The sequence below is a fragment of the Parambassis ranga genome, chromosome 8 (genome assembly GCF_900634625.1).
Source record: "Parambassis ranga chromosome 8, fParRan2.1, whole genome shotgun sequence".
NCBI lineage: Eukaryota > Metazoa > Chordata > Actinopteri > Ambassidae > Parambassis > Parambassis ranga.
In genome coordinates this window covers 3,823,920-3,848,334 of record NC_041029.1, presented here as the reverse complement: position 1 = coordinate 3,848,334, position 24,415 = coordinate 3,823,920, and the positions used below count along the sequence as shown (strand labels likewise).

At 41.4% G+C, this 24,415-nt stretch overlaps 2 protein-coding genes across 2 annotated transcripts; one reads left to right on the top strand and one right to left on the bottom strand.

The window, feature by feature from the left end:
• The first annotated feature begins 13,205 nt into the window (after window positions 1-13,205).
• On the top strand, window positions 13,206-19,171 carry LOC114439439 (monocyte to macrophage differentiation factor 2-like). Its single transcript, XM_028411379.1, has 7 exons — window positions 13,206-13,502; window positions 15,643-15,724; window positions 16,429-16,589; window positions 17,260-17,334; window positions 17,423-17,524; window positions 17,683-17,752; window positions 17,993-19,171. The coding sequence occupies exons 1-7, from the start codon at window positions 13,474-13,476 to the stop codon at window positions 18,191-18,193; spliced, it is 720 nt and encodes a 239-aa protein (XP_028267180.1). The 5' UTR covers window positions 13,206-13,473; the 3' UTR covers window positions 18,194-19,171.
• On the bottom strand, window positions 19,162-24,410 carry ap5z1 (adaptor related protein complex 5 subunit zeta 1). Its single transcript, XM_028411376.1, has 17 exons — window positions 24,290-24,410; window positions 23,959-24,096; window positions 23,602-23,782; window positions 23,327-23,477; window positions 23,137-23,249; window positions 22,727-22,901; window positions 21,833-21,973; window positions 21,723-21,760; window positions 21,444-21,606; window positions 21,147-21,325; window positions 20,921-21,063; window positions 20,708-20,826; window positions 20,363-20,490; window positions 20,164-20,261; window positions 19,945-20,077; window positions 19,607-19,821; window positions 19,162-19,526 (listed from the first exon to the last, which is right to left on the bottom strand). Exons 1-17 carry the CDS (start codon window positions 24,328-24,330, stop codon window positions 19,262-19,264), a joined length of 2,421 nt encoding a protein of 806 aa, XP_028267177.1. The 5' UTR covers window positions 24,331-24,410; the 3' UTR covers window positions 19,162-19,261.
• Window positions 24,411-24,415: the final 5 nt, after the last annotated feature.

Here is a 24,415-nt window from a genome sequence, read left to right as displayed (position 1 = left end):
AATAATATGTTGATATATATAAATGCATGATGCTCTCTGCAGCATTTACATCATTTTTATCTAACTCTTTCTCACCCCTTTCTTGCTCATAGGATTAAAACTAAATATTCTATGGACAAAAACTTAAATGAACCTTCCAATACTGAATAAACATGATATGTTGAATCATCACTGTAGTTCATCTAGTTATTTCTGGATTTAAAGTCATCAACATACGTCTACACTCTATAACACTATATGAACTTTTTCTAGTTAATTTGTCCTTACCTGAAGTAAACCGTCAGTCAGCAGTAGAACAAATATCTGAAACAAAGACTTCTTTTCGTCGTTTCTTCTTTGATGTGTCTTCAGGTTGGAGCCGTCTGTCCTTTTATACTAGGGTCATTCAACCACATTTGTTTATCATAGGAAAAAAATTTGAATGATTGCTCCCCTCTTCCATCCTTTTTCAAGAGCTTTACATGTTACGATGTTTGGTTAAAAGTACAAAATAAGCTGCAGGATTGGACATGAAGAGTTAAAAAAATATGTAAATATGTTTATTCATTTATTATTTTATTTATTTATGTCTCTTGGATTTTTGTGCTATTTATGTTTCTGTATTTTTGTGCCATGTCCTTTTTCTGGATTTTTTCTTCTTGTCATGATTTAAGGATTTTTATCAAACTCTGTGATCATCCTCTAAGCTGAAATACAAAGACGGCATAGCTGAATGGCTTGAACTTAAACTTTTGCCAAACAGGATTCATTACAAAGTACCCAAATGAAAACAGACATATTATGGTGTATTGCCTGATGAGTTGAAATTAGGAGGCTCAGAAAACATTTGCACACATTTGAGCTGTGAAATCACTGGATCACCGACGCCCAATAAATGACCTTCAGTTGGATCAGTGAGCTATTTTCTTAACAAATATCCAAAGGGGACTGAGTGTCTACATTTTGTCCTCTAGAGAATAACACTGCACTGAAAAGTCCAACAACAGAACACTGAGGAAACACAAGCTTTACACAGAAGGCAGCTTCAGTTCCAGTTTAATCACTGGAATGTCCCCTTAAATACAGATATTGATCAGTTACAGTATTTTACATTTCATGGCACCACATTCCAGACTGAAAAATAATATGTGATGATCTTTAGTGGTGGTTTTTGGAAAAAAAATTATTTATAAAATTTGGCACAAATGTAAAAGTTCAATTAAATCCACCTCAACAGCAACTCTATCAACACTGTTTATGTTTTTGAAATAAACACGATAACCTGACACTTACTGCACAAGCATGTATCATATAAAGCCTCTGAGTCCTTAAATCTTTTGATATGTTACACACAGTTCTGTCCATACACATGAGTCGGTCTGATCACTTCATTGTGTCAAAGGTTTCTGTAGTTAAACCTGCTGCATGCTGTGTTGTATTTGCATGCATGATCTATTCTACTAAAGAACAAGACCATGGATTAACTGTACTTGTTTTCCACACAGGAAACTATTTGAATGTTTTAAACTCTAGCTTGGAGAGCTTTGGTATTACCACTCCCTGTAACACCACAGCGAGTTACCTAGAATAGAATGGAGCCAGGACTCAGTCTGATAGTAATGTTTTGTCAGGGAAACATTTCTTAGTACAATAAAAGACCAATTTTTTCATTTTTTCCTGATGTTATTTTTTCTATTTTTCACAGCATCAAGTTAACATAAAAGCTACAATGAAAATAAAATACAATCAAACTGATTAATATAGTTCACTTCTGTAGGTTTTTTGGTTTAAAAATAATAATGTGTGGAAATCTGTATATTATTGGATGTTTAAATGTATGTATTTGGGGGTAGCCTTGCAGGGGAAAGGTGAACATAAAATTTGCTTAACATTAGTTAATTGTTTTTACCAACTGATCATAAAAAGTCCAAGGTTCTGGTTTTGTTTCCAACCGGCATTAAGTTTTTTTACCCTGTACATTGTTGCCATAAAGTTAAATAGCAGAACTTACTGAATTTCTAGTAACTAAATATCTGATAAAGGACACACATTACAACATGTTTTAAATAGGGGTTCAATTAAGATCCCTTAAAAAACTGTTGGTAGAACAGCTCCCCTCGTTCTCCTCCTCATATTCAGTCTTGTGGAAGGTTTTTCCCTCAGGCTGCTTCACCCATCTCAGTGTGATACCTCCACTCAGGCTGTGCTCCTCCAGCGTCTGACTGAGCTGTAAAACACCAACATTCATCAGTGTTCTCCCCAATGACTAAAATATATTGTTTATCTTTCTCTTAAAGCAGGGGTGTCCAAACTACGGTCGGATCTTCTATGGCCCGCGGCTTCTATCTTATAATGTGTTATTTTTGGCCCGCCAGCCAAACAGAGTACACTGCAAAAACAGATGTGTCAAAAATAACACATGTTGTGCTAAAATTAACACAACATGTGTCAAATGACTGTTGACACAGTCATGTGTGTTGTTTTTTGACACATCTCTTTTTGCTGTGTAAATCATACAAAATCAACAGGCAATTCTTGTTTTTAACTCATTGTGTAACGTTTGCGTCATGATTCTCTGAGCAGAACATTATCTCTCTGTCTGCATCGTGGTGCCTCACGCGGTGCTGCAGGGCTTGGTTGTTGGTTCCAGCCACGCAGAGGGCTCGGAAGGGGCAAACACCGGTTCAGACCTTCGACACAATTCACCACGAGACTAAACATGCTGCTGCAAACAGCCTGCTGTCAGAGAGCGTCTGCACAAGGGACGTTCTCCAAAACTACGGAGCCCCTCTGTGACATGGTAAAAAGAAATAAATTGTGGCCACGAATTATGTATAACGTGCGCACTAAATATTGTTATTATTAGTTGTAGTATAGTAGCCCTATTAGAATTCATGGACGGGGCGCATGGGAGCGGGCTGCCCGGCCAGAGAGCAGCCTCCCCGTGCAGCAGTGAGCGTCCCTGTCTGGGGAATGTGCCGGAGTACTGGGGGGCTCCAGGAGCGCAGGGGAGTGGAGCGGAGCGTCCCTCTCCCTGTCCATCGTGTCGCGATGCTGAAGCTATTAGAGAAGTTAAAGCGACATGATGGAGAGGGAGAAGGACGCTCATTGCTCCTGCTGCACATGGAGGCTGCGTCCTGGCCTCGGGCCTTTTTACCGGCGGCTGGATAAAAGCAACTCTCCAGAAATGCGAACATCTGTAAACCATGAGTTTGTGTCGTGTGAGCAGACTGTCTGTGATAAACTGTGATGTTTTACTGGAGCAGCAGGGCAGTCCGTCTTTGCTTGTTAACGTTCTCTGTTGTTAAACTGTCAGCTGCACAGAGACGCGGCACTTCTCCCAAACTGACTCCGTCATTCAGTACGCATCTGTCGTAAGGCACGTCATTACGTTTTTACGTCTCGTTGCCATGCACTGCAAACCTGTGTAAACATTAAATTACCAGACCCTTTGAGATCAGCACTAAATGACTCCCACCTGGTCTACCTGACATTTTACTGATGTCTGCTGCAGACCTGCCGCATATGATCAGATCTCACCTTCACAGTAGAGTCAATAACTTGCCTGTTGCTCTGTGATCACAACCACACAGTGTCTGAATGTTTTAAATGTATGCTGTAAATTCAGACAGATAACATTTTCTGATCTGTTCATCTGAATGCTAAGATGTTATTTTGTTTGCTGTGTAAGATGTAACATATTACAAAACAGCATACACAGTTTTTATTGTTTAAAATAATGACATCGGGGACTGTTGGCCCTCGGAGAGTTTCGCATTATCGAATCTGACCCTCCCCAAAAAAAGTTTGGACACCCCTGTCTTAAAGGGTCATTTCACACAAAAAATGACAAATGAGTTCATTACTATTTTTTTCTCTGACAGTTTCTTAGTGAATACATTATATGGAAGCAAAGTGATGATCTGATATGTATTGATTTATTTAGTATTAACATTCAAATGATGACATAAGAAAAACATTTTATGAGGTTTCAGTCAGGCAACCTGCAGCGGTAAGAATAAAAACAAAGAGGTGCAGTTCCAAACATGCCCACTGGAGGCCAGCATTAAACAAAGTCAGTCTTCATAGACCTTCATGTGAAAATGTACAACTTTACAACAAATGGAATGACATGTCTCTCTGGTTTGTGCTCAGGTATCATTACCTTTGCCAACACATCTTCCTTCAGCTCCTCCATGTCCACAGAGGGGCCACTTTTCCTCAGCACCACTTTTACCACTTTCCTCTCTATGTAAGTTTTATCTTGTAAGGGAGTAAAATAAATGTTTATATTACAAGAGTAAAATTGCATAGATTATAAACATAAAACTGTTGAATTGTATAGACATATACCAAATAAAAGCTTACCATGGTAACAGATGTGGGTACGCTTGTTTATGCAATTAGAGTTGACCCACATGTCTTCATAAATTCCAACACATGCATATTTGAGCACAGGCCTTAGTGAGGTCGGATGCCAGTAACTAAACGCACTCCCATCTGACCACTTCCATGAATTTCTGTGGAGGCCGATCCATGTGTAATCCACTGCGATTAGTGTCAGGAGCTGTTCATTCTCCTCTTGGTTTCTCACACTGGCCAGGTCAATGTAGTTCTCCCTGCAGTACCGCTGAGCCTCCATCCAGGTCAATGTCACATTGACATGGATGAAGCTGGGTGAAGTTTCTGTGTCTTAAAACATTGACAAGGTGATGCATTCAATAAATAGAATGAGCAGTGCAATGAACATTTAACAGTACACTTTCATTTAAAGGAACTGAGATGTACCCGTCATCAACAAACACCAACAATGTAAAATGCATTAAAAGTCATATCTGATCAGGACACTGATCAAATGTTTTCCTTACTGTTGGTGTAGCACAAGAAGGTAAACTGATCATAGCATGATTCATCCGTCCACTCTCCATTCATCAGCAGTGTCACACAGACTTCAAAGATGCCAATATTGTTAGGTTCACCAAGACGCCACTTCCTGAACTCAGCCTCTCCTTCACCATAGTAGTCTGGATTTTCCAAAGACCACCTCCAGGCATCAGTATCAGCACTCAGTCCGATCCAGACTGCATTACCAGCTCTAACTTCATTGAGTTTGGCCTGGTCTTTCTCATTACGTACAGTAAACAGGTCAGTGTACGTCTTCCTGCAGTAGTCCTGAGCTGCGTTCCAGTTCTTTGCGGTTGTAATGAGAAAGTAATTGCGAATAAAGCCAGAGGCAGGCAGCAAACACAGTCCTGTGGTAATGATAAGAATATAACAATATATAGAAAACAATATTGAAACTTACTTAGCCAAGCAGCTTTTTAAATACAGTGAAAATGTACACTTTTACATATTCACCACAAAATAAATAACAAGTCTCATAAAATAAATGGCTCACACTGACCTGATAAGACTGTGATGATAACAGCAGTCTGCTTCATGGTGTCCTGCCGGACAGATCACTTGTACCTTAAATTGATACGCTTCGATATGTTAATGACTGTTTGCAATCTTACACTGTAAAAACATCTCTCATAAGAAGAAGTAAAATTTCTCTAATTTTAAAACCGTTTTTAGAAAACTCATCAGAAATGTGCCAATAATAATAAAAAGAACAATATATCTCTCTGGGTTTCAGTAGCATGAAATGTAAATATTAAAGTTAAGTAGCATTAATTCTTGATTCATGTTTCCGTTCCTCTTTTTTTCAGTTTTATTCGTCATCTCCCATAGGATAAGATCAGATTTTTTTCTTGTCTAATATAGTGTTGGTCCCCCTTTTACTGCCCTGACTCACTTAGGCATGAGCTCTACTATCGTAGTGATGCTGGTATCTGGCTCCAAGATGTTAACATGCCAACATCCTAAATTCGTTGTTTTAATATTCAAACCATTCCTGAACCATTTTTGCTTGTGGGACAGAAAGAGGCCCCGGCTATCCGGGATTTCCGCTCGGATGTTCTTTCTATAGTTTGTTTTGTTTTTAGTGCCTTGTTAAGTTTTTATTTTGGTTCAGAAAATATTTTGTGAATTGATCACCAACACCTCTCTGAAACCCGGGCCTGCAACTGGGCCAGTGAGCAATTTTCTTAGCAAATATGTCAGGTCTCCACCTTTGAGCCAGGTCATGTTTTACTTTGAAGTCTTCCCTCTCGTTTCAGGTGTCTTGTCTTCCCCCTCCTCGTGTGCTCCCGCCTTCACCTGATTACCTGCCTTCTAATGTGTCTCACCTGCGTCTCATTGTCCTTCCTTCCCTGGTGTATGTAGTCTTTGTCCTGCAACTGCACTCCCTACCAGATTGTAGTGTGTTTCTGCCATTTCTCAGCTTTTGCATGAGCTTTTGCCTTTCGACTTCTACTTAGCCTTATCCTTGTGTACCTTAGCTCTGTTTCTGACTTCTGTCTGTTCCTGTGTTCCCTGCTGGATTCCACTTTTGTCCCTCGGCTGTTATGGACTGCTTACACAGTGCACCAAACTCTGACTGCTATTAAAGACTGTGATTTTGCCTGCTACAACTCCTGTCTTGCATCTGTGTCCCCCACATCATGGTAGCCTGAGTTTTTTCACCTCCAGATAATAACACTGCCCTGAACAGACCAACAATATACACCTTTACACAGAAGGCAGCTTCAGTCACAGACCTTTAACACCAATATTGATTAGTTGCAGTGTATTTACATTTCATGCCATAATAATCCAGAGTGAATAATAGTACTTTTACTAGCTTACTTTTACTTAAAGTCTTTTGAGCCCCTAAATCTTTGAGGGCTTCGAGAACTTCAACCTTTGATGTTTATGTATTATTACATTTGTCCTTACCTGAAATAAATGTCAGTCTATTCAGTTCTGTCCACAAAGATGATGTGCAAGTGTCAGTCTGATCCCTTCACTGTGTCAAATGTGTCTTTGGTTAAAACCATGTGTTGTATTTGCAATACAAAAGGACAACAATGTCAAGTCAAGGAGTCAACCATATTTGTTTATCACATGTACAATTATTTGAATGGTTTAATCTCCATTTTGGGGAGCTTTGGTGAGTGTGACTCTATGTTGTAAACTGAACAAAAGAAAGCCAGAACAGAAGAGCAGGTTGTTGCATCTCTGAGTAGTAGAAACATGGAATTGGCTGCAATGTCAGTGTTGCATGACTTTAAAGATTAAGATTAAGAAACCTTTATTAGTCCCACAATGGGGAAATTGCATTTTTGCAACGGCATACAGACAGCAAGGGATAAGTTAATAGAAAGATATATACATTATAAAATAGACTACCAATAAAAAGATATATACATTATGAACAGTTTACATATTAACAGTTATTGCACAGGTGAGTGGAGGTAGAAGTGGTTTATAAACTGTACATAGTGCAACTAAATAAATAACAGTAAAAATAAAAGCACACTGTGGTGTGTGATGTGTGGTGTGTGAGTAAACTTACAAATGTAACCACAGTTTGTGTTGTCAGGTAAATGCTGCTAACACCTTCATTTCACACACTGCACAAACCAGTGTCCAAAGACACTCGGTGCACTTGTAACATTTACATAAATGGCAAAAAAGAAAACATCTGTCTTTTTCAGTTCTACTGACTTTTTAGGTTAGGAAATGTGCAAATGCATGCATGTGACTGTTACAGACAGAAATCAGGTCTGATCTGATAATAAAGATACAGTGTGTGTATTAATGTGTCAATAATAAATAAACTGGTGTTGAGAAGGTTTGTAACATCATTAGATTGCCCAAAGTTTGTATTTTTGGTGGCTGATGCTGATATTTGGAGGAAGCAATTCAAGAATTGATGAAATAACTGAACATGAGTTTTGACACATTAGGACTTAATTTAGCAATATAACTACACTTTAGAAAATAGAACAAACTGTTCTGTCCATAAACATGTGTCGGTCTGATCACTTCATTGTGTCAAAGGTGCCGTTGGTTAAACCTGCTGCATGTGGTGTTGTATTTGCATGCATACAATGCATACGATGACCTGGATGACTGAGAATCTTCATCAACATATTTGCATGCATGTTCTATTCTACAAAAGGACAAGGCCAGGACCATAGATTAACTGTATTTGTTTACTACACAGGAAATCATTTGAATGGTTTAAAGTCTGTTTTTGGAGAGCTTTGGTGAGTGTGGTACAATGTTGTAAACCAAACATATTAACAATGGAGAGTTTACACCAGGCACAAAAGATGCCATAAATGTATTTTCATGGTTGGTTTGGATTGTTTCCTGTTTTATTGTGAAAGTCTTGTTCTCTTTGTTCTATCTTTGTCCGTTTTGCTTCCTGGTGTTTTCAGGCCCCGTGTCTTGTTTCCCATTGTGTATTTTAGCCTTGTCCTCCCGTTGGTGTCGGTCAGTTCGTCTGTTGTACCTCCGTCTTGTCAGTGTGTCTATGCTGCGTTCATACTGCGTTTTTGCCCGTTTGTGCGACCCAGGGTTCTCTGCGTGCCATCCTGCCCTGTTACCTTTTCCAGTTTTCATCGTTCTGGTTTGTTCCTCTTTTCCTTTATTTCTCGTTTGTTTGTACTTTATTCACCCACTTTTGTCTCATTAGCCTTTGGTGCTTTTTCGTTCTTTTTGAGAGTTGCTTGGCTTTATTTTCAATAAAGCTAACCTTTTGTTGAAACCTTTTTTGTCTGTATTTGGGTCTGATCTGCAGTAACCCGACAGACGGTAGACTGCATGTCTTCACTTTAAGGTTGTCCTTCATTAAAAAGATGGTTACATATACTGAGTGAATGAACTCTACCTTCAAAGTCTTTAGAAGGATAAGGGCCAACACTGTGTGGCCCACATATAAATGCTCTAACATTCATCATTATTCTCCCAGTGACTAAAATGTAGTGTTTATCTTTGTCTTAAAGGGTCGTTTCACAAAAGTGACAAATGAGTGCATTAGTATTTTCTCTCTCTTCATAGACCTTGATGTAAAAATGTCCATCTTTACAACAAATAAAATGACATGTCCTCTCTCTGGTTTGCATGATTTTCTTAAAGGTAAAAATCCTTAACAGTTACGAGTAGTGCAAGTTCAATCAGGAAGACTCTGTTCTCTTCATCATTGATTAAAACATGCCATTCACCCATCTTCTCTCTATCCACCTCCCTGATTTCTCGCTCTCCACCCTTCTCTTGCTCTCCACCCTTCTCTTACTCTCCCTCTCTTTACCTCCCACTCTGGCCAGGTGATTAATAGAGAGCACTTCCCTCACCAATCAGTCCCTCACCCGTCACTTCGTGTCTCTTCCAGCTGCCTTCAAATCGATTCTGGCAACCCTCCTCCACCCCAGGCACTGCCAGATTCATGCTAGTTCAAGCCCTCCTCTGCCCTGCTCTCCAGTCTTCTTCACCACCACAAGGTCTAGACCCAGGGGAGACATCTGATTCCAGGACCTCTCTTCCTGTTCCTATATACGTATTAACCCTCAGGTGTCATTGTGGACTTTTTTGTCCATTTGGGTAATTTTTGCCCCTTTACCTGGCCACCATTTTATCTGTATTGGTATATATAGCACAATTTTTTTGTAACAAAGACACACTATCTCTAGACAAATTTTAGAATTCAAATTTAAATGTTTTTAATACATCACCAGAACATGGTGAAACAAATTTACTACCCTTTTGTGTCAATCGGGACAAAAATGCCCACTTCCAAAAAACTGCTATAAAAACTTAATGGATTAATGTATTTTTCTGCTTTTTTCTCCATAATTTTGTTAAACAACTTCAGCTCTGCTCAAAACTACCAAACATTAAATCATTATGAGGAATTTAACCCTTTAAGTGCCAGTTAGATTGCATGATGCAAATATAAAATTTAAAAATAGCACTAAAAATGATGTCCATTTATTTTTATTTTCCATAAAACAAACGTTAGGGGGGCTGAGGCATTATTTTTAAAACTGAAGTTGTTTGTACTCCTGAGTACTCCAAACCTGACTATACATACAGTATGTAGCTTTTAGCAAGTTCAATCAGGAAGACTCTGTTTCCCATCATTCACCATTTATCCCTATCCGCTTCCTAATCTTTCTCCCTCTCTCCCTCACTCCTCTGCTCCCCCTCTCTTCCGCTCTCTTAGTCAGGTGCTTAATAGAAAGCACCTCCCTCACCAACCAGCTGTCGCTTTCCATCCCTCTCCTGACCAATCACAGTTTAGCACGAAATTTAAAAGTCTTCGTCTCTTCTCCAGCTGTCTTCTGATCGAACCCGGCAACCCTCCTCCACCCCAAGCACCACCAGATCCACACCAGTAAGGCCTCCTATCTCCTGCCCTCCAGCTCTCCACCACCACCAGGTCTAGACCCCGGGGGGATCTTCTGATCCAGCAGCCTCTCCTCTTGCGTTTCCCCCCCCCTTTCCGGATGTGGTCTTCATGATGGGGTCTAGGACACCATTGCACATTCAAACTTTGTACTTAATAAATCTTTCTCATTCAGTTCGCTGAGTCTCTCATGATTGAACTGATTTAAGTATCCTAGAGTACTCCAACCCTGATGAAAATTGTTCCCGATCAAACTGGGGGACAGTCCGTCAGATTTGGGGACCTCGGGGTCTCCAAGTCTGATGGAACATCATTGGAGAAGTATCCCAAACCTGATGATGAACTTAACGTCCTAACCCTAACCCTAGCTGTAACCCTATAGCCCTAACCCTAATGCAGAGCTAGGGTTAGGTTCTCGGCCGTCATGAGGCTTAGACCCTTAAGTGATACATTTCTGTAATGGTCTCAGTGAGCTGAATGCAATAAACTTTGAACCACAACTCTGCGACCTTCCTAACTAACTCTGCATTCGGCTCACTGAGAGACTTAACTAATAGGAAGCAGCAGTTTTTAGTTAAAGGAGCTTTGTCAGATGTTGTGGTTTTATACACAGGCTTCCCACAGGGTTGTGTTTTATCTCCCCTCCGTTTTATTCTGTATACAGACCTTGCAGGTGGCGGAAAGAGGCCAGCTACTTGGTAACATTTTTAGATGATGCAGCACTTTTGACTCTCCTTCAAGGGTCAGAGTTGGACCATGGTAGCTCCCTGTCCCTGAAATGTCCTTGACCTTAACATAAAAAACAACAAAACAGCTTGTCATTGATTTGAGAAAAGGAATTGTAAAATCTAAGGCAAATTCAACGCATGGGAATGAGGTCGGAATTGTCAATTGTTTGATCCCCAGTTGAAGTTTGATAAAAAAATACTATGGATGGGCGGGTACTGATACTGGCCTTATTTCAAAGATTTGGTTCTTTTTAAAGCCTGTCGATAGAGTTGAAGCTGGGATGAACATGGATTATGCAACACGACAATGACCCAAAGTATTCCGGCAAAACTACAAAGGAATGGCTTCAGAGAAAGAGGATTCATACTCTGGATTGGCCCAGTCAAAGTCCAGATCTTAATCCTATTGAAATGTTGTGGCAAGACCTAAAGAAGATGGTACATGCCAGATGTCCCTCCAATCTCTCTCAACTGGCTGAATTCTGCAAGGAGGAGTGGGCAAAAATCCCCCAAAGCAGATGCGAGAGACTGGTTAGAGGGTGCAGAAGATGTTTGGTTGAAGTAATGGCTGCAAAAGGAGGAGCCACAAGCTACTAATACAAGGGTTCACATGCTTTTGCACATACACTAATTCCAGGTTTCGTGTAGTTTTTGGGCTACTCAAACAAGTTCCACTAAACACGTACATGCAACTGGTAAAACATATATCTGAGATTTCATACATAAAAACTGGTGATAAGAAAATGAGAAAACCATGGTAAAACAACAGAAACATCCAAACTGCTCAAAGGGTTCACATACTTTCAAGCAGCACTGTACATGCATGCACATATACTGACAGCTGATCCGACCGCTCCTCCTCTCCATACGCAATGCCTGACGTCTGTAGATTATTAAAGGAAAACCCGAAACAGCGCATATTTGCACAGACGGCCAGTGATATCTGGAGTTCACTCAATGTCATTGATAATGGAACATCCTGCAGCCCAATTCAGCATAGACAGAGTTGGTTAATTTATTTTACCTTAAATTGCTTAATTGTTTAGGCGATTTAAGGTGAAATGTGGATACGGTTGAGATAAACTATGGTATATGTCCATAGTCAAAAAATAATATATATATATATATATATATATATATATATATATATATATATATATATATATATATATATATATATATATATATATATATATATATATATATTGGGGCAGCAGTGGCTCAATGGTATAGCAGGGTTGTCCAATAACCGGAAAGTTGGTGGCTCAATCCCAACTCCTCCCTAGTCCTGCTGTGTGTCCTTGGGCTAGACACCTTTCCCACATAGCCTCCAGTGTACTCACTGGTGTATGGCGCTCTTTGCTGGGCTATTTCCCGCAATTTCCCCATTGTGGGACTAATAAAGGTTTCAAATTTTAAGTTTTTTTTTACTCTGACTGAATGTTTGTTGCTTTAATCCGGATGTGTATTTATAAATATTTCCCATACATCTAATTATAGTATTTATCAGCACTCGGTATCGGTGAGCACACGGTCTGAACAAAAACAAAAACGAGGCCAGCAAAGAACTTTAAGGTCTGTAACAGAATTATTTGGATGTTTTATCAGTCTTTTATCAAGAGAATTCTAACTTTCTCCTTTGTCTGCTCGTTTGGTGCTATGTCCAAATATCCAGCCACAGGTAGAACAGGCTGACTAACTTGTAGTCTTAAACTTTACCATAGCTAAGCTTCTATAGGCCTATGCTGCCGGGGACACAAACATGATCCAAAGAGCAGTTCCCCCACCTCCTCTCTTCTCTTCAGGCTGTTGAGGATCCATTAGTTTATGTCACCAACTGTGTGTCCAGTCTTCCTTGCTGGTTTGTGTTTCTAGCTAGAGACAGATTTGATTGTAAAAGGTGCTGTATAAATAAAACTGAATTGAAACAACATTTCAAATTGATAAATAAATATTAATCATTAAATAAAAATAATCCTGTGGTGATCGGTTGGTTATTGTGGGTTTAACACGTTGTATTGATTAAGCATAAATAAACATTGAGCACAGATCTTACCAAACCTAAAGGCTCACCACTGTGGAAAACGCGACTAACCTGTGTGTGTGTGTGTGTGTGTGTGTGTGTGTGTGTGTGTGTGTGTGTGTGTGTGTGTGTTGTGGGGAGGGATCTCATCGGCCGGGAGAGGGGAAATGGGAGGAGAGAGTAGAGGGGAGGGGTTACAGTCCCGCGGAACGTCCTGCACACAGGCTGAGAAACGAACTTTCTCCTCACTGCGCGTCCCTTAGTGTTTGTGTCTGGATGGCTCGAAGTCCCACCGGCTGTGCGTGAAGCCGCCTGAGACTCCGCCGGACTCATGTGGTTCTGCTCGAACGCGCGGGCGGTTGGAGATCCAGCATGGAGAAGGTCTAAAGGAGAACCGGAGGCCGGTTTGTTGTTGACTCACCGCGAGCGCACCGGCGCGCGTGTGCACATTGCCACATTCGCACGAGATGGACTTTAAGATGACAAAATTCAGAAGGTGGGTGTTACTTTATAAGCGAGGTTTGGCCGCTAATGTGTGCCCAACAGACCCGGTGCATCCATGCACACTAACAAGCTGGCACAGGGACAGTCATGGGAATGTTATAGATCTGTGTGTGTGTGAGAGAGAGGGAGAGAGAGAGATGACAGAGAGATAAGTTTCCAAAAAAGGTGTTTACGTTATCATTCCATGTTTGTTTCAGGATTTGTTTGATTTCATTCTTTCACTTCTTTTTCTTTGTTATAGATCATGTTCTAGTTAAAGTGTCATGTAGATTTTTTTTCAGTGTTTATTCTCATTTTCAGTTTGTCTGCATAGTTTACATGTTATCGCTATTTTCACACACACACACACACACACAGGGGGGGGGGGTCCTTCCATGTACACTACTTTCAAGGCTGGTGGTTTAGACTGTCCTGTCCCATTTACTTCTTTTTCTTCTTCTTCTCTTCTACTCTTCTTCTTCTTCTTCTCTTCTTCTTCTTCTCTTCTACTTTTCTTCTTCTTCTTCTTCTTCTTCGGTGTTGGCCTAAATAGAATCAGCCCAAATTACACGTACATCACAGGATTGTGAAACGACACCTGTCAATCATTTACCTGGCGCTAGCTGATGGGTCAGAGCCGAACCCTGTGGCCTGAAGTGAGCCCAAATGGTCAGTCAATGGGGAGGGCGGAACATGATAGCCGTCAATCATTCACAACATAAGTAAGAAAATAAGTAAGAGCTGTTTGATGCGCTGCTTAAAATGAGCCCATTCAGACATATCATGTGTTGTTCTTTTAATTATTTATATATTTATTTATTTGGTGCTGTTGCCACTTTAACCTTTAGTTTCAGTGAATCCTAAACTTAGAACAATCTTTTGTATGTTATTAAAACAATAGTTGTTTTATCTTTATTGCATAACGTAGGGAGGGCTTAGCCCCACTAGCCCCTACCAGCCGTCATTATGAGCCAACGGCTCTGATCCTCTTAAATGAACTCCATCTCATTAATGTATGGAATGTGCTATAATGATCTTTTACCAATAAACCTTCCTTTGTGAGGAGGAAATGTGTGTCATGTGTACACAGGTCTGCATGTGGGACAACCCTAACCCACAACAAATCTGTGTGCAGAAGAGAAGAAGCAATTCTGTGAAACCGAGTCAAATAAGAGTGCTGCACTCATGTCCTCTCAGATCTGCCTGTTGCTCCTTTTCAGTTCATTACACACACAGAAACAGAGTTTTGTCATAACTGATTAGAGGACATCAGAGTGGCATGGTTAGGGGAAATACCGCAACTGTGCACAGAGAAATGCTGTCCTGACCGAAGAGGTGGAGCACAGCTCAAAAGCAACATTGTGAAGGTCGTAGGGAGTTTGGGACAAAAGATGAGGAATTTATAGTTATTAATTTTGGATAAGGGCTTTGATTATTTGAAATGCTGAACTTGTGATTTTCTGTCCATCTTCTCTAAATTATTGTTCAGCTCAGCTGCACCCTGTATGGCAGCAGTCAAACCAAAGTCTGCCTACACTCACACCAAAGAAACAAAAATAGTTTTAGGTTTTAGTTCCATAGTTTGTATGGCAACAGGTACAGGACGAGATTCACACACTATTTAAATTTGAAGCTTTAGTAATCAGGAGTCAGAGGTCTACCTCAGTAAGCAATGATGGCTCTGTTCACTGAACAGTAACAAGGAGCCGTAGAGAGTGAGAGATGAGCATTGGCCTGAATGTGTAATCACAGCTGAACAACACAGACACACCTGTGGCCCTTTATAAAAAAGCTACATTAGAGTGAGTGAGCGAGTGAGCGAGTGAGTGAGTGAGTGAGCGGGCTCATCTGGATGTATAAAATGTGGTTTCATAACATTTCCAGATGTGTTTTTCCAACGAGGTTTGACAGATGTACTGCTGATTAAATAGAACACACACACACACACAGGACATATCGCATGTCAATAAATATGGTTAATGGTTAATAGAGTGTAGTATCCTGTGGTGACAGTTGCCTCACTAACAATGGTGACACCAAATTTCAAACATACACAGCAGACGTTAATGTACAAAGCATGTGAAAACATGATGATGATGATGATGATGATGAAGATGTTTACACATGCATGCTCACACATGTCTCCTCCCCAGGTTTATGAACTCCAGAGTACCAGCTAGTAAGAGATACCAGCCCACTGAATATGAACATGCTGCAAATTGTGCCACTCATGGGGTGAGTGAAACACACACACTCACACGTGCAGACAGATAGATATGTGCTCTGAAAATAAAATCCATGTTTTGCTGGGATTCTCTATGTGACCCTGTGCAGAAGGCTTGCCTCTGAAATCATGGAGGATTGTGAGGATTTTTGCCAATGGTCTATAATCTGTGATTCAGCCTGTATTTTTTTTCTAATCTGCTGTAATCCCTGTGCACTTCTGCTTCAGAGAGGCAGATGAAAGAGACAGTATAAAAACATGACCATGACCACAAAGCCTCAGATGCAGCCGGTTCTGTCTGTTCACTCATTCTTCTGTCGTGTTTATGTCGGTGGGGCTAATCATGCTCAGGTTTTTCTGCTTTATCAGAATGATGATGTCATTTTAGTCCACGGCTTGGATTTGATCTGTTCTTACAATATTGAATGTGTAGGTTCTGTTTGTACCCAACAACAACTCCAGCAGTTAAAAACAATAGTGGATGTCAATGGCATTTCTTCTTTGGTGAATAATTAGTTAGCTTATGCAATGACCACACAAGTGTTACATTATTCCTATATGTTTAAAGTTAAAGTTACCTTTCTGTTCCGTTTAAGTTCACAAATTAATTTTTTTTAAAACTATTGAGCTGTGACTAACAAAAATCACATTACTATCTACGTCTATGTAAGACTGCACTAAAAAAAAAAAGATCATTCGTGACTTTATTTTCTAGTTGTGGATCCTCCCCAGTCTGGTTGGTGGGTCTGTACTCTACTTTCTTTCTGTTGACCAATGGCATCGTGTTGCTGCTTGGCTCTATGGGAGTGGTCTCACTGGTCTGTTCATCACCTCAACGCTCTTCCACACTGCTGCCTGGAAAATCAGCCACCTCAGGTGTGTGTGTGTGTGTGTGTGTGTGAGAATTCTGATGGGCGCTTCCTGTTACAGGAAGTATTTCCTTGCCACTGTTGCTCTTAAGGTTTAGACTCTAGGTTTGTGTAAAGCGCTGTGAGTCTGATTGTTAAAAGCACTTTATAAATAAAACTGCCAGAGATACAGTTTGTGATGCTGGGACTTAAGACCACAGACAGATGTAACTTCTCTACACAAATATATACTTTCGACTCATATTTCTATTTTGGAAAAGCTCCATTTAGGCTGAAATAATCCAGGCTGAAATGATAATCTGTTGCAGATCTCTTAATTCTCTCAGCTTAATAAAGTGTAAACTAGGAATTGAGGGTAATTAAATGTATTAATTTATATACAAGAGTATTTGAAATACACTTGTTTCATATCATATTTGATCCTTTTTGTATTTTGTCTGAGAAATATGACAAAACCAAGCAAGCATCAGAGCAAGCTCATGTCAGGGAAAAACAGGTCTAATGTGTCTGTTCTTTGGATTACTCACAGATCAAGTAGTCTGACTCATCCACCCATGCATGAAGAACAGATCAAGACAACATTAATCTATTTTAATCCTCAAACAGCTGATCTGACTTCATTAAGGCCCAGGTGACCGGCTGTGTGTTTAGGGTTGTTTCTCTTTGTCTCCCTTCAGGAAGATGGAGCAGCGTTTTCACATGTGTGACAGAATGGCCATCTACTTCTTCATCGCTGCCTCTTACTCTCCCTGGTAGGTCATGTGACTGCAACAAATCAAAATGCTGGTTAGTAGGGCCAGAGTGAAGAGGAGCCACTAAAGTGCGTGTGTGTTTGCTCAGGTTGATGCTCAGGGAGCTCGGGCCCTGGGCGTCCCACATGCGGTGGCTGATCTGGGTCATGGCTTGTATGGGGTCTATGTACGTCTTCTTTTTCCATGAGAGGTAACACAGAGCCGCTCTGACACAATTAGCCTGAAACTAAACTCCTGGCCTCAGGTGTTTACAGCAAACACCTGGACGGTGTTTGAGAAACAGTTACCAGTTATAGAGGTGTAGACAAATGGAGGCATTGTGTGTTGATGCTCCAGTTCTACCTGCAGGTACAAGCTGGTAGAGCTGCTTGGATATGTGACCATGGGAGCTGTTCCTGCTGCGGTCGTTCTGTCCATGGTAAGATCTGCCGTCTTTCTCTGTGTGTAAAAAATGCTTCTTCTGTTTGATCATAGACTCCTTTTCATTATGAGAGAATCTGACAAACCGGAGCTTTGTCTGTTGTCGAAGACCTGACTTAGACTAGACTTAGGTCTCCTTTCTTATGGGGAGAAGCTAAGTAGAGACTGTACAGCGTACTTGTTTGTATTACATGATACATGATTATTTGTCAGGCTGAGATGGATTTATCTGTTGCAGGTCGAGCGTGCCGGTGTGTGTGAACTAGCTGTGGGAGGAGTCTTTTATGTGGTGGGTGTAGTCTTCTTTAAGAGCGACGGCCTCGTCCCGTTTGCCCACGCCATCTGGCATCTCTTTGTTGCAGTTGGAGCAGGCATTCATTATTACGCCATCTGGAGGTACCTGTACTTACCCGAGCCACTGCTGCAGACATCCAGGTGACAAGTTACTGTCACCTGACATTCCATAGCCAGTGACTCTGTGCAGTCACATTGCCTTATCCTCCCTCAACTGCAGGTCATGTGCTGAGGATCTGATGAGATTCTAAAAATACTGTTCAATTCTTTTTTTACTGTGGACTACTCACTGGACCAAACTTTTTGTTTGCTGTAAGACAATCACACATAAAGTGCCAATAGTTCAGAGTTACAGCTGAGTCTGAATCGTTAGTGGTGGCCATGTTTGCACTGGGGGAAAGTTGGGGATCAGTTCAATCAGTTTTTTTTTTGCAGACCAAAGGAAATAAGTTGATCTAACTTCTGAATGCTGATGAAAGCAGAGTTCTCACAGAAGTGTTTGATCTGTCCTAGTTTAATTTTACAGGGTTAACCCCAAATACACAGCAGAATAAAAGGCATGTTCTCATCTACAAAAAGGAACTCCTGCAGCAGACTCGGTGCTGCTCTAATCCCATCATGGAGTTAGTCTGAACAACACAAAAAGTACACAAAGACACGCAGACTACAAATCTGTTCCGAGTTCTTTTCTGTGCTTACATAAGAGTCTGTAAATAATTCAGTTCTTACTGGAACAATGATTTGTGGCATTATGAAGACTCGTTATTTTAGTAACTGTTTGCCTCAGACTGAATGAACCAACATCCAGGAGATTGTTAGCTTAGCCTCAAGGGGAAACAAATCTGCCTAGCAGAACACTAATGATCTTGTTTCAGCACTTTTCTTTCACACAGTGTGATGTTACAAACAATCTCTGAAAATGGGACCATGTTATACTGTAGACCGAACATTTCTATTTTTGTATCTTTTACAATGATCACTGACTTTCCTCTGATTGTTAAAATTAGCGTATATTCGCATAGCACATACTCAGGAGATGAGTGTTTCTATCTTATTGTAATCAGATGATATATTTTGTAAAATTATATTTCTGTATAATAAAGAAAAAAGGAGTATTGTGCAATGATGGGTTTTATTTCTGAACAAAATGAAAAATCAAAGGACAGCAGTATCATGGATGATCATGGATCGTATAGTGGACTGTATGTTGATTCTATGTAAAGCTATGTGACGTGTGTGTGAGGCTGGTGAGGGCCCGTAGTTGCAGTGGCATGGCTGTGTTAGTGTCTCTGTGCCCCTGTGATGTGGCGATGTGTGGCGGTGAAGTCAGGACACTCTGAGCCACGCCTGGTGCCTTCAGCAGCGACCACAGCTCCTCTCCTCGTGTTACTATGGCAAACAGGTCATCCTCATCAGAGCACCAGTTAAACAGTCCACTTCTGGTTCCTGTTCTAAGCTTGGAGAGGAACAGAGACACCCTGAAACAGAACAGAACACCCAAACGTTACAAATGCATGTATACAAAAAAGGTCAAAACAGAATGTAGAAAAAATACTACCTCGGTATGAGGTCATGTGATCGTGATGCCAACTTAGCAAGAGCACTCATTAAAGTGGTGACAACTTTAGGGGCGGGGCAGACGCCTCCAGGCGGTGGAGCAGATGAAGTGATCTCGAACAGAACTGCCTCCAAAGCTTCAAAACAGGAAGTGATGAGCCTTACTGAGCAACGAGAGTCATGTGACACAGAGAGGTACTCGCCCAATACCCACACCTTAGGGCCAAAAAAGGTAAACATTATTTTAGTATCAGTTTTTATAGTCCTTAAACACACATACACAAAAACTGGATATGTGAGATCTAAAACAAAGTATCGTTCGAACACACAGTGTATTACCACATGTGTGTAGATTTCTTCTCTGCTGTAGACATTGGCTGCAGTTCCAGCAAACTCCAGCAGCTCGTGGGACTGCTCCACCACCAGGGAGGGGTGCAGCGTACACAACCTCAGTAGGTGGGAGCTTAACACTCTACAGCAAAAAGAGAGACAGACAATCAGGATCAGGCTAAGATATGAGCCCTCAAGTGCCTTCTGGATGAGTCCGTGGATAGATACTTGTGTATCTCTCTGATGTATGCCGGGATGTTGAAAAGAAGGCTGCTCCTCTCCAGGATCACCAGAATCAAGTGGGCTAAAAGCTTCTTATCAGCCACCTACACACACACACACACACACACACACACACACAGAATATAGTTTTTAAAAAACGGTACATTTCAAATAGAAAGCAGAAAGGTACGTTAAATCTCATCACCGTGACAACTGCGCTGAAGTAAACATGCAGCAGCGAAGGGACGGTCTGAGCACACTGAATGACTCTCGGCCAATCAGCAGCCTCGGCTAACAGCTCATGGAGTGTGCTCAGTCGGTCAATAGTATCACCTAAAGGACAAAATTACAATGATTAGGTCAACAGGGTTTCTGATTACTATTACAGTTTGTCAGTCACAGCTTAGATCATCGTGAGACAGGTTAGTTTTACCCTGCTGATCACGTGTTGTTGCAATAGCAATCCATATTATATGAACATGGTCCAAATGTCAGACCCCTTAATGTTTAAAACGATTTTTAAAAATGTTCTTTTATTCACTGTCAGCACCTGAGCCTGCTTCAGCTCGAAGCAGGAATAGGAAAAGTCCTCGAAAAGAGGGGTTTCGAAATGCATCCAGGGACAGCAGGCCACGGCTGCCTTGCTCAGAGATGGGTAAACACGCAGACCTGTAGTGCACAATCACACAACCACACACTCTCAGTGAGACCTTAACTGCATTAGCGTCAGGCAGCTTTGCTCCTACAGTACTTGTGTGTGAACCTGAGCTGCAGCACCAGTGTGGCAGACAGGCAGGGCAGGTCCAGCAGAGTGTGAAGCAGCTCCACTGCGGTGCCAGCTGTCACCAGGGAGGGCAGAAGATCCACAAAATCCTCTACCAAAGGTGGACTGTCCCAGGCCAAAAACTGCACAGACAGACAGAGTCAAGGTAAGCCACAAGACCGTTTGTGACCCTACAGGACCAACACAGTCTCTACTCTGGATTTACCTTAAGCAGGTTTGGGAAAAAGCATGTGTACTGTGGAACTCGAAGCTGCACACTCTCCAGGTTCAGTCGAAGAAAGCGTAGGAACTCGTGTGCCAGGAAGGGGTCATTGAACAGCTCGGCAGGAAACCGACCAAACACCAGCTTCCACACACTCTCGCAGTCAACTGCTGCCATCTCACCTGAACACATTTAAGAATCATAAACAGCATGTTTACTTGAGGTCACAGATTAACAAGAATTACAAATATCTGTCAAATGTAATGTGAAACACATGCAGCGGTCATTATGCACACAAACCGTGGTTGAGGTAGAACTGCGCTATGGGCAGCAGGACTCTGGCGAAAGACAGGTCTAAGCTGAGCCGACCAAAGAGTGCCTTAATGGACGGAAACGTTCGGTACACCAGCGAGGCATCCTCGCTACACACACAGTCCAGGATACACACGGCCTCCACCAGACACTACAGGAAGCAGGACACACATGGATTTCACTACTCTGTATATATTGGGAGAACTGTGCTCATTTACAGTGTATGTTCAGTGTCAGCTCATATACTAAACATAAAGGAAAGCTCACTGCTTTTTGCAGCTCTGTGTCAGTCCTCTTGTGTGCCTCTGAAGGAAAGAGAGCACACATCAGAGTCACATAGTAAAATACAATGTGATTTAACATATACTCTCACTCACTGCGGTCTCCCTGTTCGATGACCCGCTGGCAGTACTGGAAGGTCTTCTCTCTCAGACGCTCCTTCGGTGGCAGCAGACGGCTGGATGAGGAAGTGGCTGAAACCATCGAAACCACAGACCCGTCCACCTCTGACCGGTCGTCTGTAACACACATGGTCACAGATCATAGACTGTCAAAGAAATTCTGTCCTTATTCATAATCGGTAACATATAACAATGGAAAAACATTAACCCTTCAGGCATCATTAACCCTTCAGGCATCATTAACCCTTCAGGCATCATTATGGACTTTTTTGTCCATTTGGGTACATTTTGCCTCTTTACCTGGCCACCGTTTCGTCTGTGTTGGTGCATATGAATTTTTTGTAACAAAGACTCTATCTAGACAAATTTTAAATTTCAAATTTACATTTTTCTAATACATCACCAGAACACTGTGAAACAAATTCACTACCCTTTTGTGTCATTAGGGACAAAAATATCAAAAACTGATATAAAAACTCAATAGATTATTTTTTTTTCTGCTTTTTTGCTTCAGCCCTGCTCAAAACTACCAAACATTAAAGCATTTTGAGGAATTTAACTCTTTAAATGCCAGTTTTATTACATAATGCAAATATTTGATTAAAAACTTTTTTTTAATGTATAGCATTAAGTTTTCATAGCAGTTTTTTGGAAGTGGACATGTTTGTCCCTAATGACACAAAAGGGTAGTGAATTAAAGTGACACCTGAGGGTTAATAGAGATAATTCCAATAGCACATGTTCATTTGAAAAATATTATTTCAACACTAGAGCTCAGATTGTCAGAAATGTTGTTTGCCATTAGATCCCGGGAGACCTGTCAGAGACACAATGGGCAGCTGAAGTCACGTGGTCTGTACTAAATCCTACCAGTGTCTGTAGTGGTGGTGCCGTTGGAAACAGAGTGGTAAGTGAGTAGCCAATGTCGCAGCATAGAAAACGAATAGACGTTCATCCACTGGTCCTCAGTGAAACCCTGTCCTACGCACAACACTGTGAAGAAATCTCCCGACACCGTCCCGTCCAGCTCTGCTATCGGCACTGGCTGATGACAGTAACACACACACAGAAAAAGATTAATTTCTGTATCTTAATATTTTAATAAACTGCTGACAAACATTAACGGGCATACATAGAAATTTTACACATACATAGTATGTCATATGTCGTATGTCCAATCATATGCAATTCTGCCACAAGTGACTGATAAAACCATCTGAGCATCAGATATTAGCAGCGTTAACATTAGTTGCTTGTTGCTTCTTCAGAACACTACTCACCTGACGGCACCTGTGTCCTGTGAAGAATCCTCCTGAGGAGGCACCACCTCCCTGTACAATGCTAGCATAACGCAGCCAATCGACAAGCTTTTTACTCAGGAGGATCACTTGATCTACAAGTGTGGAGAAAGGTCTGTGTGAGATCTTCTCAAAATGCTACTCTGTGTTCATGAATAGATCACACCGGTACCTTCAGTGAGGCTCTCAGGGCTGAATGTTAGGATGCTGTTCAAGACTGGGAGTGTGTGCATGAATGAGTGAGCCGCCCCCTCGGATGGCCGACTGTCCAGATTGTGAAGGAGCTGAGCACAAAGAGACGACAGATCGGCCCTGGACCCAGCCTTAGGGGTCAAAGTGTGAGACATAAATCAGTTGTTAAAATCTATTTAAATAGTACCAAAACAACTGCTTGACTAACTGACAATAATGATCACAAAGCCTCAAAATCATGATGGATCGGCACACCTGTGACAGCACAACAGCTGTAACGTGGCTGTTCAGCTGAGCAGCGTGGTCTTGGGTGTAGTTCAGTTCCTGCCCAGAGAGGGGCAGTGTTTCTCTGAGCACGGCGGAGCTCAGCACCTGGAGCTGCTCTGCAGGTGAGCACAGGAGCGATGACAGCTTCTTGTGGAGCTCTGAGGGCAGCCTGATAATAGCAGAGGACAAAACTCAGCTGGTAAATACATAAAAACAAATCTGTGTGTACTTCTCCCGCAGTGATTCATTCTGACTGTAAGGAGGAAGGAGTGGATACAGAAAGACGAGAAATCCGATAAATCAATAGTCTGAGATGTAGACAACAACAAGAGGCGGAGCTCTTACATCCTGGTGTACTTGGTGGCAGAGAGGATGAGGTGCAATCTTTGCAGGGAGTCCACGGTCTCATGACCGAGCTCCTTCCCCTGCAGCAGCTTTACCAGACGGCTGTAAAACTTCTGTAGCTCGGCTTCCTGAATGTCCCTGTTGAAGACACAGAGCGCAACTCTGTCAGTTTTACACCAACACAACGCAGTGAACAGAATCAGTGAATAACACAACGTTAGCTAAAATGCTAACAGCAGTAAAAAGTTCATATGGTCTGAAGGGCGTTAGCATCATTAGCTTAGAAGATGTCATTAAAACGGAAAACAGAAAGTTCTATATATTATCTCACCGTGCTTGTTTGATTAGACTCTCTGACCCGTGAGAGTACATTTTCAAGACGAGCTCTGCTGCTTCTCTCTACAGCGGAAGGTAAACAATGCGCCCGTTAATAGGGTCCTGACTGAATCACATGACG